This window comes from Cyanidioschyzon merolae, chromosome 13 (assembly GCF_000091205.1).
Source record: "Cyanidioschyzon merolae strain 10D DNA, chromosome 13, complete genome".
In the NCBI taxonomy this organism is placed as follows: domain Eukaryota; phylum Rhodophyta; class Bangiophyceae; order Cyanidiales; family Cyanidiaceae; genus Cyanidioschyzon; species Cyanidioschyzon merolae.
Genome location: NC_010139.1, coordinates 28,323 through 44,121, shown reverse-complemented (window position 1 = coordinate 44,121; position 15,799 = coordinate 28,323). Strand labels below are relative to the sequence as shown.

The 15,799-nt window shown below is 57.7% G+C and overlaps 5 protein-coding genes and 1 non-coding gene across 6 annotated transcripts, besides 1 other annotated feature; 3 read left to right on the top strand and 3 right to left on the bottom strand.

Moving 5' to 3' along the window:
* Positions 1-666: 666 nt before the first annotated feature.
* CYME_CMM018T lies at positions 667-3,286 on the top strand. The gene has a single exon (XR_002461433.1). It is a non-coding gene; the product is annotated as a hypothetical transcript (transcript).
* On the bottom strand, positions 2,058-3,188 carry CYME_CMM017C (dTDP-glucose 4,6-dehydratase; the record flags this gene model as incomplete). Its single annotated transcript, XM_005536896.1, has 1 exon — positions 2,058-3,188. One exon carries the CDS (start codon positions 3,186-3,188, stop codon positions 2,058-2,060), a length of 1,131 nt encoding a protein of 376 aa, XP_005536953.1.
* Positions 3,287-3,467: 181 nt separating the features above from the next.
* Positions 3,468-4,040: a sequence feature (possible transcribed region).
* A 649-nt stretch (positions 4,041-4,689) lies between these two features.
* On the bottom strand, positions 4,690-6,834 carry CYME_CMM016C (hypothetical protein, conserved; the record flags this gene model as incomplete). Its single annotated transcript, XM_005536895.1, has 1 exon — positions 4,690-6,834. The coding sequence occupies one exon, from the start codon at positions 6,832-6,834 to the stop codon at positions 4,690-4,692; it is 2,145 nt and encodes a 714-aa protein (XP_005536952.1).
* An 834-nt stretch (positions 6,835-7,668) lies between these two features.
* On the top strand, positions 7,669-8,910 carry CYME_CMM015C (hypothetical protein; the record flags this gene model as incomplete). Its single annotated transcript, XM_005536894.1, has 1 exon — positions 7,669-8,910. One exon carries the CDS (start codon positions 7,669-7,671, stop codon positions 8,908-8,910), a length of 1,242 nt encoding a protein of 413 aa, XP_005536951.1.
* A 1,461-nt stretch (positions 8,911-10,371) lies between these two features.
* On the bottom strand, positions 10,372-12,063 carry CYME_CMM014C (eukaryotic translation initiation factor eIF-2B gamma subunit; the record flags this gene model as incomplete). Its single annotated transcript, XM_005536893.1, has 1 exon — positions 10,372-12,063. One exon carries the CDS (start codon positions 12,061-12,063, stop codon positions 10,372-10,374), a length of 1,692 nt encoding a protein of 563 aa, XP_005536950.1.
* Positions 12,064-14,259: 2,196 nt separating this feature from the next.
* CYME_CMM013C (queuine tRNA ribosyltransferase) lies at positions 14,260-15,510 on the top strand (the record flags this gene model as incomplete). Its single annotated transcript, XM_005536892.1, has 1 exon — positions 14,260-15,510. The coding sequence occupies one exon, from the start codon at positions 14,260-14,262 to the stop codon at positions 15,508-15,510; it is 1,251 nt and encodes a 416-aa protein (XP_005536949.1).
* Between the last annotated feature and the right edge of the window lie 289 nt (positions 15,511-15,799).

Below are 15,799 nucleotides of genomic sequence, written 5' to 3'. Positions count from 1 at the left end.
GATATGTCGTGTAACGCAGCGCAGCGCAGATGTTACGGACACGGGGCAGTGCAGGGTGTGCGCGCTGTGGTGCCGCCGTCGACGACGGCTACTGCGGCGGCGGCGGCGGTGGCGGGTCGTGCTCGCCTGCGCGATCCAGCAGCGAGCGCTCCAGCTGCGCGCTGGATGTGGTCAGAGTACGCAGCAGGCCGGGGTGCGCGAGGCGCTGCCCTTGTGTCAGGCAGTTGAACGAAACAGGTTCACCAGATTCATCACTGGATGGATCTTGAAGACTGCATCTCTTTGCAGTGTCATCAGCACCAGTGAACGTTGTGTTGTTGCCAGGAATGCTTCCAAGTACTCAATGCGATTTCCTGCTTGAGGTTGATGGTGCGAATTGAGCCTCCAGCTCCTGTGCAAGTAGTCGGAGGGCGGTGGTGTCCGAGTTCAGGTCCCGATGCCATCCTCCGCTTCCGTGTCCGGTGCGTCATCAGATGATCGCATGCTGATTGTGGGCGATCGTTCGGAGAGTTCTCTATCTCATTCGATAAAAGAATTGTGGAAGGCGATGTTTTGCATGATGAAATAAGTACCGGGAGGAAAATCCACGCCGGAGAACAGTGCGACTGGTCCCAATTCGTCTACGCTCCCTTTACGCACAACGGTGACGCAGTCTCTATTGGAAGTGATTGCCGCGATGACTGATCTCCGTGCTCAAGACACTTTACGATGCAAACAGACGAGACCGACGCCTCTGGGAGCATATTTCGGAACAGGTAGGATGGTGCTTGCCGCTTGGACGCAGGTTGCGCGTACGGTGCCCGAGCCGCGGGGTTACCGGCAGCGTACGCAGCTGCACCTGCTTCGTCGGCAGCTCTGCGATGAGCCCGTGGATGTATTTGGGAGCGGTACGGTTCCCTGATAGTTCCCGATTCTCTAGCCGAGTACTGTGAACGCCACGAAAACGAACACGGTGACGACGGCGATGACGATGAGACTCAGCGAAATTCCCAGGATAGCACTGATAAAGAGCCAAAGGACGCGCAGGACGGCGAGAGCGACGAGCACCACGCCTGCCCAGAGGATCAGTTGCTCCCAGAACGTCCGCGACGGGTCGCTTGTGTAAACGCCCTTGGCAGGCTGCACAGGCGCGTCGCGCAGGACGCGTCGGAGTGCCGGCGATATAAAGGGCCGCTCATCTGACTCTGGGAGCAGCACACTGTCGAGGTAGTCATCGTCCAAGGGCGGTGGGTCCGCGGGGGCACCACGCGCCCGCGCGACGGCGCTCCTAAGCAGGTTGGGCACGTTGCCGGGGGAGAGACGCTCGAGGCTTCGCCTCAGTCGGCCGAGCAACCAGCGCTGTAGCGCATTCAGCCGCAGCGACCGCTCACCAGGTCGTACACGCACTGTCTGGGTCGGCTGGTCGCCACTGGACGGTGACGCTGGTGACGGCTCTGACACAGCACAGCGTGCCGGTGTGCGGCTAGTTCTTGACGCCGAATGCTTCACCCGCCGCACCCGTAACAACGCGCCTCCAGACGCAAACTCGACGAAAGCATACCTCTGCAAACCGCGTTGCATAGAACATGGGCGTCTTGCAGGTTATTGGAGCACAGCCTCAGTACACGTTTATGCAACAGAAGCGCGTCGAGCGTAGAGCGTATCGGTGCAACCGAGGCCGCCCAGAGCTCGCTGTACCTGCCGCGCGCGAACCTGTGCCGCGTCAACTGCCCTGCTGCTGTCGTGTGTTGTAACATACGCTCTGCAACCGGCACAAGATCATGAGGTCGCAAGCCCACGACCCTCGGTCGATAGAGTTCACGCGCTTTCGTCGGTGCGCATCGCTTCAGATGCGTCCTGTGTTGCAGGCGACACGAAAGCGCCTCGTATTACAGACTTGTCGAGAGAGGCGCACCTGAGACACGCTTGGAACCGTCATACATGTACAAAAGGCGCATCCGCTGGCGATCCTATGCCACGCTGCTCTGCGGATCGCCGTCTGCGATGCACAGACCAGCGGCAGTGTCGCTCGAATTCTCGCCTGCTGCATGCTCAATGCGTACGCGATGAATGCCGTCCTAGTGCTTCTCCTCGGTGAGACTCGGATGCGGTACGAGGCCACTGAGATAATTCGGCCAGCGCTTCAGGTTATTCGGATCACAGTACCAGGTCTTGGTTCGGCGCAGGCCCTCTTCCCAGGACACCTGCGGCCTCCAGCCCAGCGCATGCAGCTTCGACGAGTCGATCCTGTAGCGCATATCGTTGAGGGTGCGATCTTTGACAAACTCGATGTGGCGGTTCGCCTCGGCAGACAGGCCGAAGAGATCGATAATGTCGTGCACAACGTCAATGTTGCGTTTCTCGATCTCAGAGCCTACGTTGTAGACCTCATCGGTCTCGCCACAATGCAGGATGGTGTCAAAGGCGCTCGCAGCGTCCTCGACGTACAAAAAGTTGCGTGCATGCTCACCAGAGCCGTGTACAAAGCAGGGCCGGCGTTGCGCCAGCAGACAGATACTCTTGGGAATGAGCTTGTCGGGGAACTGGTGCGGCCCGTACACGTTGTTGCCGCGTGTGATGATCACCGGCAATCCGAACGACTTGACGTAGCCGCGGCAAATGAATTCGGCGGCGGCCTTGCTACATGCGTACGGGTTCGTGGGTGCCAGGATCGATGACTCTGTCTCCATGTTGCTCTCGCCGCCGTACACTTCATCGGTGCTGACGTGAATGAAGCGCCGCACTTTGCCGTACTGGCGTGCGCACTCCAGGAGGACGTGCGTTCCCAGCACGTTGTTCTCCGTAAACAGGATCGAGGACGTGAACGAGTTGTCGACATGCGTGCACGCCGCAAAGTGGAGCACTGTATCGATGCACTCCTCCTGGAGCACGTAAAGCACCAGGTCATGCGAGCGGATATCGCCGCGAATAAACTTGAAGTTTGGTCGGTTTGCCACCTGCGCGAGGTTGCTCAGCGACGAGCAGTAGTCGAGCTTGTCCAGTACCGTCACGCGGTAGTGGGGATATCGACTCACGAGCCGTTCGACTACGTGCGAGGCAATAAAGCCGGCACCGCCAGTCACAAGGATATTCCGCGGCACGAAGCGCAGACGGTCGCCGTAGACGACCCGCGCGTCCGAGTTCCCGTCGGGCTGCCCACTGGTTACCGACTTGGCACCGTTCGAAAGCGCCGTGCTCTGCGAGGACATTTATCGCGGCAGCGTGCGCCTTTCGACTCGGACACACACAACCACACGCACCGGCTACTTCCGCGCTCTGCCTGCACGGACGGTAAACGCCACGATCGTAGCGCGCGTTTCTATTTCGACAGGATCCATTTCTAGCGAGAAACGTGTCCCAGGTATGCGACCGATGATGGCGGCTGCAGCGCCGCCACCGCGCACGCATCGCGCTGGCAAACGTCCGCAGGCTGCTGCATGGCGATCGGTGCTCCGCTCGAGGCCGCTGCCGTTGGGCATTTTTCGGGTGCAATCCGGAGCGCACCCTTACTGCGCGATTGTTCGTTGGCGACGTTCTTCCGCAACGTTTCGTTTAGCTCACGTAGCGCAAGACGCAGCGTATACGGGACTTGTACTCACTTGGACACAACGGCATCTAGTTTCTAAACGCTTATGTACGTACGCAAAGACGGACAGGTTGTGCGCGGCTGGCGCTCGTTAGTGGCGAACCCGCTGCACGCCACTGGCAAGCTCTTCCAGTGGCTGTACGGACTCCTAGTAGCGTTCTTTCTGTCGCTGGTGCAGCCGACGTGGTCCGCGCAGAAGCAGTCACGCCCAAGCGCATCATCGAGCGCGGCTACGAAAACCGGCAAGGAGAAAACGCCGTCTCCAGGGACGCGAGCGAACCCGCGGTTTCGCACGCTGAGTGACCTCAAGCGGTCGGAAGGCGCGTCAAGTTGCGCGAGTGGCCACTGCGGCTAGTGCGAGCTAGTGTGAAGAGAGCTTGGAGCTGTCGCTTTGAAGCTGAAAAGAAAACTTTCGTCAGATCTGGGTACTGTGTGATTGACTAGTACCTCAATCGAACGCATTGGAACCAGGTTTCTTTTCTCGACACGACGATACGTTTGTCAAGTAAAAAAACTGACCCAAGCTTGGACACGTAGGCGGCACCTCCGGCTGCCGCACGACGTGCACCAGTGTTCCGCTACATTTCGATCCACAGAATTTCGTATAAACACAGTTCTTAGCAATTGTCGTCGCCCGTCAACAGAAAAGAAAATATAATTTTCATACCTGGGACACTTTTCGATCCACACACGTATCACTGGTTCCCGGACAGCACACAGGAAGTTTATCGGTACACCAGAACCGTCGTGCCGCACCAGAAGAGTCGCGACGACGGCTTCGTAGCCGGTACCTGGCCTTAAACCGTCCACGGATGATCACGTCAGCCAGGCGGTGCCTCACTGCGGGTACGCAGCAGCCAGCACCGATCCGACACGCATCTACGAGGCGCAGTGACACGCACTGGCGATATGCGTGCGTTGCGCGGGAACGTCGGCCCTGGGCATGGATACGTCAGGAGCGCGTTGTTTTCGAGCCTCTGCGGCCGGCGCGGGAGCGTCGAAGGTGGTGTTCTGTCAACGAAGAAGCCGTCATGGTGAACTTTGGTAGGATGCAGTGCGTTGGTTGTTGCGTAGATCCGCGGCTTTCCCTTCTCACGCTGCAGTTGTTGCAGTGCTTCCCTGGATCATGCGGTACGCAACGAGTCGTGTGCATCAGCAACTGCCTCTCTCGGTGCAGCTACTGCTGCAGTGCGTTGTGCATGCCGCACAAGCACCGCAAGGCGACGCACTGCACCACTTGGCTGCGCATGGTTCCGTAACGCATGTCGAATGAGCTGCAACCTATCCTGATCGAGTGCCAGGCCGAGCGCCCGGGCCGCAACTTGCTGAGCATCCAAATTACCAACCAGCTCTGGAAGTAGTTCGCGGTTCCCTGCCCAGCGATTAGGGAGCGCAAAGTAGCCCCAGCGGCGAGTCGCATACATCCACAATATGATGCGGTTTGTCAGGATCGTAATGATCGTACCGATCAGAGGCAAACGACACAGAATACCCAAGATTCCGTCCCATGCGCGCATTACATCCAATCGATGCGTGGGAACGAGTACCAGGGCGGGCGTCCAAAGCGAGGCCAGTTCCGCCGTATTTGCACCAACGGTTGTCAGGCATATGTCTGTAGCAGCAAGCAACGCATACGCGGGGGATTCTTCGTGTAAAAAAATCGGCACTTGAACAGCGCTAGCTTCGAGACGTCCTACGCCGCTTGCACCCGCTGCTGGGGCGTGCACGCGATCAATAAGCAGGCACGGGGCCAGCGGGCCAGGGCCGGCCTCCATATTGCGCTCGTCTGGGTCCAGCGCTGAGGGCATGGCCTGTGCGACTTGCGCATGTGGAGCGGGTCGCTTACTTTGTTCCGTGGCTACGCTTGGCTCGTCTGCAGCTGTGAATTTGGTGCAGAGCGACGAATGAGCAGAGGCGCCCGGGATGAACTGAAACATTGAGTTGTGAGCGGGATCCGCAAAGCGCTGTACTGTTGCTGTATCCAAGCCCGGTGCCACTGGGAGCACGAACACCACGGGGCCAACACCCAAGCGCATTGCGCGCATGTGTATATGATACGCGCACAGCAGCAAGAATGGAACCATGATTGCCAGCTTGCTCGGTTTCGATCCCGGTAGCAGGCCAACGAGAATATGCTTTTCCCGCGAGGAGCCGGCCTGCAACACCGACGTACGAGGCACTCGATTCTGATGGGCTGCAGCTGTCGAGCGCACCTCACTGGAATGTTGGTTTTGGGGGCTAAGCTTCGTCTCGTGCGCGGTCGAGTCGCCCAGATGCGTCTCCGCGTAGGCCGCAACGTACAAATCGCGTAGCGTCTTCGCTTTTTCCCGAACATTGTCGTACTGCCAAACTGCATCCGTTGTCAGGTCGCCGATCACCACGATTCTGGGAACTGCTCGCCGTCGCTGCTGGAGAGTGACCCCCCAGAGTCCGAGGATCCATGCCCAAGCCACAAAAAGCCGATAAAGCAGGTGCCTGCGGGCCCGTTGGCGGATCGCTTGCCTCCGCACTGCATAACAGGAAATCCATCCGGGCCACATGGCATCCCATTCAGCATAGGCTACGCATGGGTACCCGAGCCTTCTCGCAATAAGGCCTGCAAAAAACTGGTCACCGCCAAGAAATAGAACGACCCCCTGTCGACGCCAGAACGTTTCCATGTCGGCAGACGAAGAACCTGCGTTTGAGTCGCCCGGTTCCCACAACCCATGCGACTCGATTCCGAGGAGCAGTCGCCAGAAATGGGCTGGTGGCAAAACCCGTGCCACATGCGGAAAGCGCAGCACTGCGTCCATTTCTCTACCGCTAGCGTGTGGACAAGGCGTCAACGCGATGGAAATGCGAAACTCCTCGCCGAGATGCATGAGGAGCGGTCGAACCCAAGTATAAAGCTCGCCGGGGCCGTTGCTGAGAATCAGGAGATCCGTTGAAGCAGCTGCCTGCTGCTCGCTCAGTGCGCTTCTAATGGACATCAGCACGCCAGATCGGCACGCGTGCCGACCCCAATACTGCTGCTGTCGTCGAGGCAGTGATCTCTGGTATCGCCATAGCAATGCCTGCTTCCCTGCATGGAGTCCAGGCATGCGAACATCCCCACAAGGACACCCACGATGGTAACCGCTCCGCCTTGGAGGATGCGCGGCTGCGCCTGTTAGAGCTCGGCGCCGGAGGCGCTCCGGTGCCACGGCGGCAGCAAAGCAGCAACCTGCTCGCGTTGAGCATAGCAGAGAACGCAGGTCTCGCTCGACCAGTGTTGCAGTTTGAGCCATATTGCCAGCCTAGACAACAATAACTGCCTCACCAGCACCTGCGATTGGGCGCTCAAGAGGCGTGCAACCGACGGGACGGTTCCCGGCGGGCGATGCCTCGCTGTCGAGTAACTCGTCCGCTGGCAGCGCCACTGCACGAGGTACACCCGGTCGAACGAAGGTTGGATCGGTGTGCGGCTTCGGTAACCGCCTCGAGCGTGCAGCCGATACGCAGCGTCCACAACTGCAAGCTATGCACACGAGGCATCCGTAGCCCGGGCTCCGGGTAGCGGTCTGAAGAGCTCGCACTGCGGCTCGGGTCCAGGTCGTGCGGGAACTCGGTACGGCTCCTGGGACCGCTCCTGCTCTACTAATGTTTTATGTTGCACAAACCGTTGACACGAGACAGCGTCCCCAGATACCCAGTTGTCACCAGCGACGCGCAAAACTACCACCACACCGTTCTGGATTCCTGCAGCGAAACCGGCACTCGACCAGTAGGCACATGCAGGAGCGGCTGCGACTCGCTCTGGGGGTCAGCGGGCAATGCGCAGCCCGCGCGCCCCCTGGCACGGCTAAGTACAGGCTCTGTTGCAACACGTGCACAGAAGGATCGGAGCGTTTTTGCTCGGGTACCAAAGCGGCTGCTCCCATTTCTGATATTTATAGCAGCTAGAAAGCCACACCGAGCGCTTAGCGCTACGGGAGTGCGGGTACCTGCCCCATCAGCGCACAGCTGGCGACAGGGTAGACGCCAGCGCCGGGCGACGAAGCGAGCTCGCCCCGGGAGAGCTCCCTCCCTTTGCAGGTGTTGCTCCATGAACTCTGTAGCACTCTTGTCAACTTTATACGCTAATGCCGAGAACAGTCTCGAAGTACAACCATCAACAACAAAGAGCTTGGTCAGCGGGTACGCTAAAGCTCCTCGGCCGTAGGGCGCTCATCGTACTGCTCGCTTGGCTAGGCGGCCTCGTGCTTTGCCACTGGAGGAGCCGGGTTTCAAGTCATTGCACATACCTCCTATCCTATGATCCGTCATACGGTGCTTGGAATAACCAGCTCATGGCACTATTCGTCGGTATTCATCTAGCACAGCTGCTAGGCCGCCGTCTTGTGGTGCCCGCACTGGTAGAACGCGCCCGCCCTACCACTTCGAACACCTGGTTCGATGTTCTCGATATCGATGCCGCTCTGCTGCGTAGATGGATCCTACCAGAATCGACAGCAGCCCGATGCAGGCGCCGTGGCAGCATGTCCACAGTCTTCGACGCCCGCAACATCAGCCTACGCCTCCATCGCGACGCGGCCTGCGGCGATGCACTCGGCAGCCTGCGAGATGCCTCGGCACGCGCAGGGCCGCTCCTGCTCCAGCTCGCCCATCTATACGGCCTAATGCGATGTTTTACGCGCAGCGAAGCGTCATTCTTGCGTCTCTGGCAGCGCATTACGTTGCGCGAAACCCCTGTTGCCAAGTTATGGATGCAGCACTGGGGGGCCCTCGAGGGAGCGCCCGCCTCACCGCCGCTCGTCGTTGTCGTTCACCTGCGTCGCAGTGGCTTCGAGCCGCGCGCGCACGCACGACGTCCGGATGATTTCCCGGCAAACGCGCTGCACGCATGGGTCTTGGCGGGAAACGAGAGCGCCTGCGTGTCTTCGAGTGCACGCTGCGCCCTGTGCCAGTTGTGCGCGATCCAGCGGCGCGATCCGGACGCGCGTCCGCTCCATTTCTACGTCATGCACGACGGGCATGGGGCATCACTGCAGACGCTGGCGCTGTGGAAAACTTTCGTGGAGGCTCAAGGGGATTGTGGTGCTGCTCCCAGTCGAGTCTACGATCTAACCGCGCTGGTGCAAGAGAGCTGGCAGGTGCTGTCGCCGACGTTGCCGGCCCCTGGACGGAATCACATCGTTTCGGTGGTATCTGAAATGTATCTTGCTGTCTATGGGGCGCACCTGTTCGTAGGTAGCCCTCTGTCGACCTTATCTTCCAATGTGGCTCGTTGGCGCGCGCTGGGACGGTATCCATTGGCTCCGAGCCTGAGTTACACCGGCGACCGGTACCTCAGTGCGATTCCGCACATGTTCGGTTTCCACTAGGTTCGCACGCGCACCGCTCGATGTGGTACGCTGCGCAGTGCATGCTGGAATGTCTGCACCAGCACGCTGTTTTTGTATCTTGTTATCAAAATTATTCAACAAAAGGAATGTATCGTTTTATTTGGAGAATAGTCGCGGAAAGTCTGCATTCTTCGGAAGTATTCGATCCAATCTTCGTGCGACTACTGATTTTCGGAGCAGGAGATGCAGTACGGCCTGATCGTTGCATCTGCTTCTGCACACGCGTCTCCGAGCATACACGGACGCGTCGTCGCTCGGTGTCGGCAACCGGAGCATCTGCAGCGGCGGTGTCAATACGTATGCAACCAACCTCATATACTGAAACTGTGTGCAGGTCAATACTGCGTGCTTCAAGGATCGCTTCCTCCAGCGGTTTCAGCCTGACCTCACAGACCCAGAAAAATGCGGGTCTGATGGAGGGGATTCCACGTTCCACAGAGCACATGAGCGTCCAGATGGCTCGTGTAGACGACCACTGGCAGGCGTATATGAGGCAGTGCTGGGGTCGCGATCGGCTTCAGTGGAGCGGAGGCAAGATGCGTGCATTTTTCAACTGGTTCAATGAACTGGACGAGGAAACTACTTAAAGTTCGCATCTTTTGCAGGTAGGTTGTTGCACGGGACGTGCCGTAGCTCGCAAAGGTCTGCAATCTTGCGCTTCCGACAAAAGCGTACACTGCATACAGGAATCGATTCTGGGCAATTCCTATGAATGCGTTCAGGACGACATATATTCGCATCAAGAGCACAAGTGCCCATTTAAACACATCCAAAAGATGAGCATGAAATGGAGCCGAATGCACGAGATGGTAAGGCAGCTGAATTCGAGACCAATGGTTCGCGGTGACGCAACCAGCACCCATCCGCTAAAGGCTCGCGCTATATCGAAACTGGAACGTCTCGATCAATACCCGAAAACGTACTGTGCTTCCTCATCGTCAAGCGGCTCTGTGTCGAGCGCACCTTCAAACGCACCATTTTGTACTCATTGGGGCATTGTATGGGCACGCTGAACACTTGCGATGAATTGACGTCAGTGACAGGTACAGAGGGCATTGGATGGTCGCCCCGACGCAGCCGCTGACATCGTGCAGCTGAGCGTTCCAGCACGGCTCGAGCGTCGCATCCATTCATCGAGAACGATGTCCCTGGGCGAACGAGTGAACCGTCATGTGGTTCTATACTTCGATGCTACTGCATCCATGGGGGATGCGTTCATCTAATATTGGCATGTTCATCGGTGGAAATGGGCCCTTCAATCCCACTGGCTGCATCTTCGCTTGAAGCGCTCGCTGGCACGCTGCTCAGGTACCGCGTACCGCATGCCAGCTCGGGCGAAATCCAATGCCACGCTCTTTAGTTCGCAGTGGCGATCCTGAAGATCCTCGGTATCATGAACGCCTTCATGATCGAATCGTAAACGAAGTACGTCGCTTTTCCTCAATCCACCAAAGGGATATCGGCGCGCGTGAACACTTCACCGGTTTCGATCGTACCAGCGGGCACTTCCGTGTCGGGTCCAACGAGACAGTCGCGTAGCTGGCAACGGTCGTGGATCTGCGCGTTACTCCCGACGACGCAGTTCTGGAGCAGGCATTCATTTCCGATCCTAACATGATCCATAATAATGCAGGCACTCAGCTTGCACCGCCTACCGACGATCGTGTGTACATGCACCACGGTTTGGTTTTTGATCGTAGATCCTGGAGATATTTCGACACCCTCCGCCGCTATCAAGCAATCCTTTGCGATATGAACGCGCGCCGAAGCTTGTTCCCCGCGCGTGGCCTGTGTCTCTTCGTTCTTTCCAGTGATCTGCACTGTACCTCCTTGCGTTGCCGCCTCGCTGCACCATCGTTTTGGCGTGACGGCGCTAGCGCCTCTGAGGTCGCCGTATACCACGCCCGCAGCTACGAGGCGATTAGCCTCTATGTAGGCGCTGATTGTATTAACTCGAATAATTCGACCTGCCTCGGGAGCGCTGAAACACCCCTGGCATCGAATACTTACGGGTCCGTGGCGCACTGAGTCAGTTTGGCTCTGACCAATCATGATACTGTGCAGAGGCAGAGGCTCCAGGCTCGGCAGCCAGCAATTGTCTTTCTCACCACTTTTTCGATGTGGTGATACCGATCGGACTCGAGAAGCGCTGCCAGCGGGCGCATTCCGGTATCGCTGCCACGCCGTTCGCAGCGGCGACTCCCTTCCACCCGTCATCTCGGATCCTAGGGCACGCGCAAGCCTCCTCTCAAGTACAAACTGGTTGCGGGCCAGATATGGTAACAGGTCTGCGCGCAAACTTGTCAATTGCGGTCGCACGCTAAGCAGCTCTAGTGCCGTTTTTCGAAACAAGTAGATGTGCAGGTCCAGCAGATCGCGGTGGATCATCATCGGGCCGACCGCTTGCAGCGCATCCCCCGGTAGGCGAATGTTATCCGCGCTCCCGAAAGCGCCTACATCCGGTTTCAAGTACAGAATTCGCTGCGTAACTTCGTCGACGACGATACAGTCTCGACTAGGCGTGCCGATGGCCATCTGATCGGCAGCCGTGCTTGAGCCGTGGGCAGGCCCCAGCGACTTGGCAGAACGCTTGTTGTGGTCGCTCTTGGCTCCGAACTTTGCGTTGGCTAGCATCATTGTCCAGGTAGCCCCAGTGACCCGATGCGTTGTTGCCAGCGATGCTAAATCCCAGAGTCCGAACGTGTCGGCACTGACAACGAGCACGTCCTCAGCGTCAAGGTATTTCGTGACCTTTAGAAGCGCTTCACCGCTGCCCAGTTCAGCCGGCACCGCCTCAATGCAAACATGCAGATCCGGCTGCGATGACCTTGAGCTCCGAAGCGCCATAACCGCTGGATCGTTCCCGTAGAGTTCCTCCACGTAGGACGTGACGCGTTCGAGTGCGCGCTCCGTGGTGACTAGCGTAACCTCCGGAATGCTGTTGCGTTCGATCGTGTACAGCGCGTAGAAGAGCATCGGCCGATTGCCTATGGGTAGCAAACACTTTGGGACAGCGTCCGTGAAGAGACGCATGCGCGACCCAACATCCCCGGCGAGAAGCACAACGCGAAACTCAGCAAACGAGCCTCGACGGGTTCTGTCTCTTGCATCTGTTTCCGCTGCGTTTGTCATGCTTCAGCCCAAGACCACGTGATCGGGCAGCAGCTTTGCAGTCTAAGCAGTAGTTAAGGGTAGAATCTTGCAACCAAAGCCTTTCTTTCGTTGCACGAGGTCGTGCACACAGGGTGTACCAGGCGCGGCGTGTCGTTCTGAAAAAGCGTTCGCTGGCGGGAGCGACGGCCCGTTCGCACGCTGGGACCTGCCCTGAGTGGAAAGTTAGATCCACAGCACCCGTCCGAGCTGGAATCAGTGCGATCTGAGTCCAGCAGATACCCAGTAATAGTATTCGCGAAAACAGTGAGCACGTCGACCTGGCACCAAGTCTACTGCTGGCTAGCTTCCGTGGATGCGCGGTGCCCAGCGACACCGCACCGGTGGATTGTCCAATACTGGCGATGACTGTTTGAGTTGGCAGCTTTGTCGCGGTCAACGCTTCCAATACCTCACGCACGGCGTTGCCAGCGGAACACAGAACCAGTGTCAGTGTCTTGCGAAATTTTGTAGGCATGAAGCAATCGTGAGCCGCATTGTAGACGGGCGCGAACGCGTAGTCAAAACGAAAGCTCCTTGAGGCGCTCGCTAGCATCCAAGCGACATTTTCTCTATTACTTGTCGTGCAAGTCTTGCGGAAGCACAAGTGCTTGGCGCTTTAACGAACGTAGAAGCACGCGGTCATGCACAAGAGCCCGCACTGGATACCGTGCTGCGGGCAAGCGCCTTTGGAAGCGTGCCGACAAAAATGCCGCATATCGCTGCACAACGACTGAGCGCTCGCATTACGGTTACTGCGCTTCCATTAGCAGTCGATTACAGAGAAGCGGCGCTGAGGATGCGTTTCGATACATGGTGCACCAAACGCCATTTCCTTGACTGGCGGCGCGTTTCCGCGTCCTGAGCACCGCCTTGTGTGCGCTTGTTGTGGCCAACGTTCTGTTGAACGAAACCTAGAGTCAACTACATAATCGGAGATCATCGTGCTCAAAATGCTTGCTGGCGGGAGCCGATTGGCTGACACCATTTGGTACAGCGTTCGACGCACCCCAGCCCAGCCCAGCCCAGCCCAGCCCAGCCCAGGATACGTCTCAGGGCGGCACTGATGCCTCAACGCTAGCGTCGCATTTCGGCACTTGGGATTCGCTTCGAATTGCCTTTGAAATCGTGCACGTCGCTTTGGGGACAATGGGACGGACTTGGCATAAAATCACGTTGCCTGTATTCGCGTGTTCGAGTATGCGAATGTACCTAGTAGATCTGGATAGGTATACCACGCGCTCCCTGTACGAACACGTTGTAAAGCTATCGAGGCCTGCTGTCGGATGCTCGTTTTCACCAGGCGCGCGTCGGTGCCTGAGTCGAATATTTGGACACGCTGCTTTCCCGTTTCGCTTTCGAAGTTGTTTTCGGAGAAGCCTCATGAACAACGGTGTCAAGAATTTGCCTGTGCTCGGTGACCAGGGGGGTTCAAGCATACCCCGCAGTGATGCCGAGTTCCGGAATCGGATTCGAACACAATCCTACACGGAAATCGATGACTGTCTGGAATCGGAGTGCATGGTAGGCCTCGCTATGTAGCGCTGGTCAGCATGGTAACCAGAAGTCTGTCCGTCTGTCCGTCTGTCCGTCTGTCCGTCTGTCCGTCTGTCCGTCTGTCTATCTGTGTGTGTGCGTGAGGCCTCTTCTGGTGGCGTCTTCCAATCAGGCGCTGTTATGTCTGCTGCGTCGCCGGGCGACAAGTTGCCGGCTCCTGTCCGACGCTGGGCAGCCAATGCGTGCACCCGCCGAACTGCCGCCGCGTTCCTTCGACGCCTGTGCGAGCAGTTTGCTGAGACTCAGCCGTTTCCGTCGACAACTAGGCGACGTTCAACAAGTTCACTGGAGATTATTTGGGGATCGTCTTTGCGTTCGAGTCGAGTTGGCGCTCAAGCTACGGAATCAGACGACATTTTGATTGCTTTTGGACGCATCCAAGCTGCAGCAGCCTAGAGCGCTCAACACTGCGCTTCAGCAAGTGAAGTGTTGCTTTCGACTCGGATAGTACAAAGTGCAGTCGCGAGTTTTCCTGCTTTCCAAGTTCCATTTGTGCTTTTGGTTTCCGTACGTGCGTGGTAGACCGAGTTGCAAACAAGGCACGGATTTTGAAGCTGCCGGACTTTTGGACGCTCGCTTGTCGGCCTGTGTGCTGGGTCTGCGCGCCAATGAAACCACCTCATGAGAGCGATCTTTGCGGCGCGTTGGAGTTTTCAACGCACCCTAGTAACTAGAATCATTCCGGATCCGTGGGCGCTCCCGCCTTGCCCGAGCACGTTCCCAGCGTACGAGCCCAAGCCGTTCTTTCGCTTCGAGATCATCCACCGCTCGCGACGGTCCAGCGCTCGCATAGGTCGCCTCCATACGCCACATGGAACCGTGGAGACGCCAGCTTTTGTAGCGGTCGGTACCAATGCCGCTTTGAAGATGGTCGACCAGCGCAGAGCAGACGAGGCTGGGCTGGAGCTACTCTTCTGCAACACCTATCATCTGCTGCTGCAACCCGGACCTGAAATCGTCACACAGGCTGGAGGTTTGCATCGCTTCATGCAGCGCTCACGTCCTATAATGACTGACTCTGGCGGCTTCCAGGTTTTTTCTTTGGCACACGGATCTGTCTTCGATGAGTTGAACATGAAAACGAGAAAGCGCGGGTCACCGAACCTCTTGCTCGCGGTATCCGAGAATGGCCCGGTGTTCCGATCATACCGCGATGGGCGGAAGATTGAGCTCACTCCAGAGAAATCCGTCCAAGCTCAGAAAATGTTGGGCGCCGACATTATCATTCCTCTGGACGAGCTCCCTCCATATCACATCGATCGAGACGCCTTGTACCAATCCGTCTTGCTCTCCCATCGCTGGGAAGCGCGTTCCTTGCGGGAGCACCTGCATGACATGCGCCAACAAGCGATGTATGCCGTCATCCACGGTGGGATCGATCTGGAGCTGCGGCGAAAATCTGTCGAGTATCTGACGGCTCTACCTTTTGACGGCATTGCCATAGGCGGCAGCCTGGGCAAAGATCGCGAGGAGCTCCTGGCCCTGCTCGCATTCCTGGACACCCTGCTGCCGAAGGATCGTCCGGTCCACTTGCTAGGCATCGCGGATGAGGAGAGTATCCGACGTGCGGTTCCGTACGGCATCGATACCTTTGATTCTTGTTACCCTACACGAGCGGGTCGGCATGGAACGTTGCTCACTCGACAACACGGCCGCATCCAGATCAAAAGCCGCAAATGGGAGCGCGTCTTTGAGCCGGTCGACACCACTTGTGAAGGTTTCGTGAGTCAAAACCATACCTTAGCTTACTTGCATCATCTTTGGCGCGCTCATGAGCCGCTAGCAGCAGCCCTGTTGACTTTACACAACATCAAGTACATGTGTGACGTCATGCGCGAAATCCGGACGCGGATTCTCGCCGACGAGCTCTAAGCTTTAGACATCATCAGGGGAGAACATTCAAAGCCCGCCAGAGAGTAGCCGTTGCGCGGTCGTACTCTTGCGTTTACGAGCGATGGCGGCTGCACACGACGCTAGGAAGACGGCTCTCAGCAGGAAACGCTCCCATGCGTAAGATTTTACTCGGAACAGCGCGGTCGCAAGCGTTGTCAGTACACTCATGGCCTACATGAAAGACGCGCTTATGGTATCCGAAACGCTCACACCCTAATCGATGGTATGAATGTTGCATCGGTCAGCAGACTGGGCTAGACCTGCACGA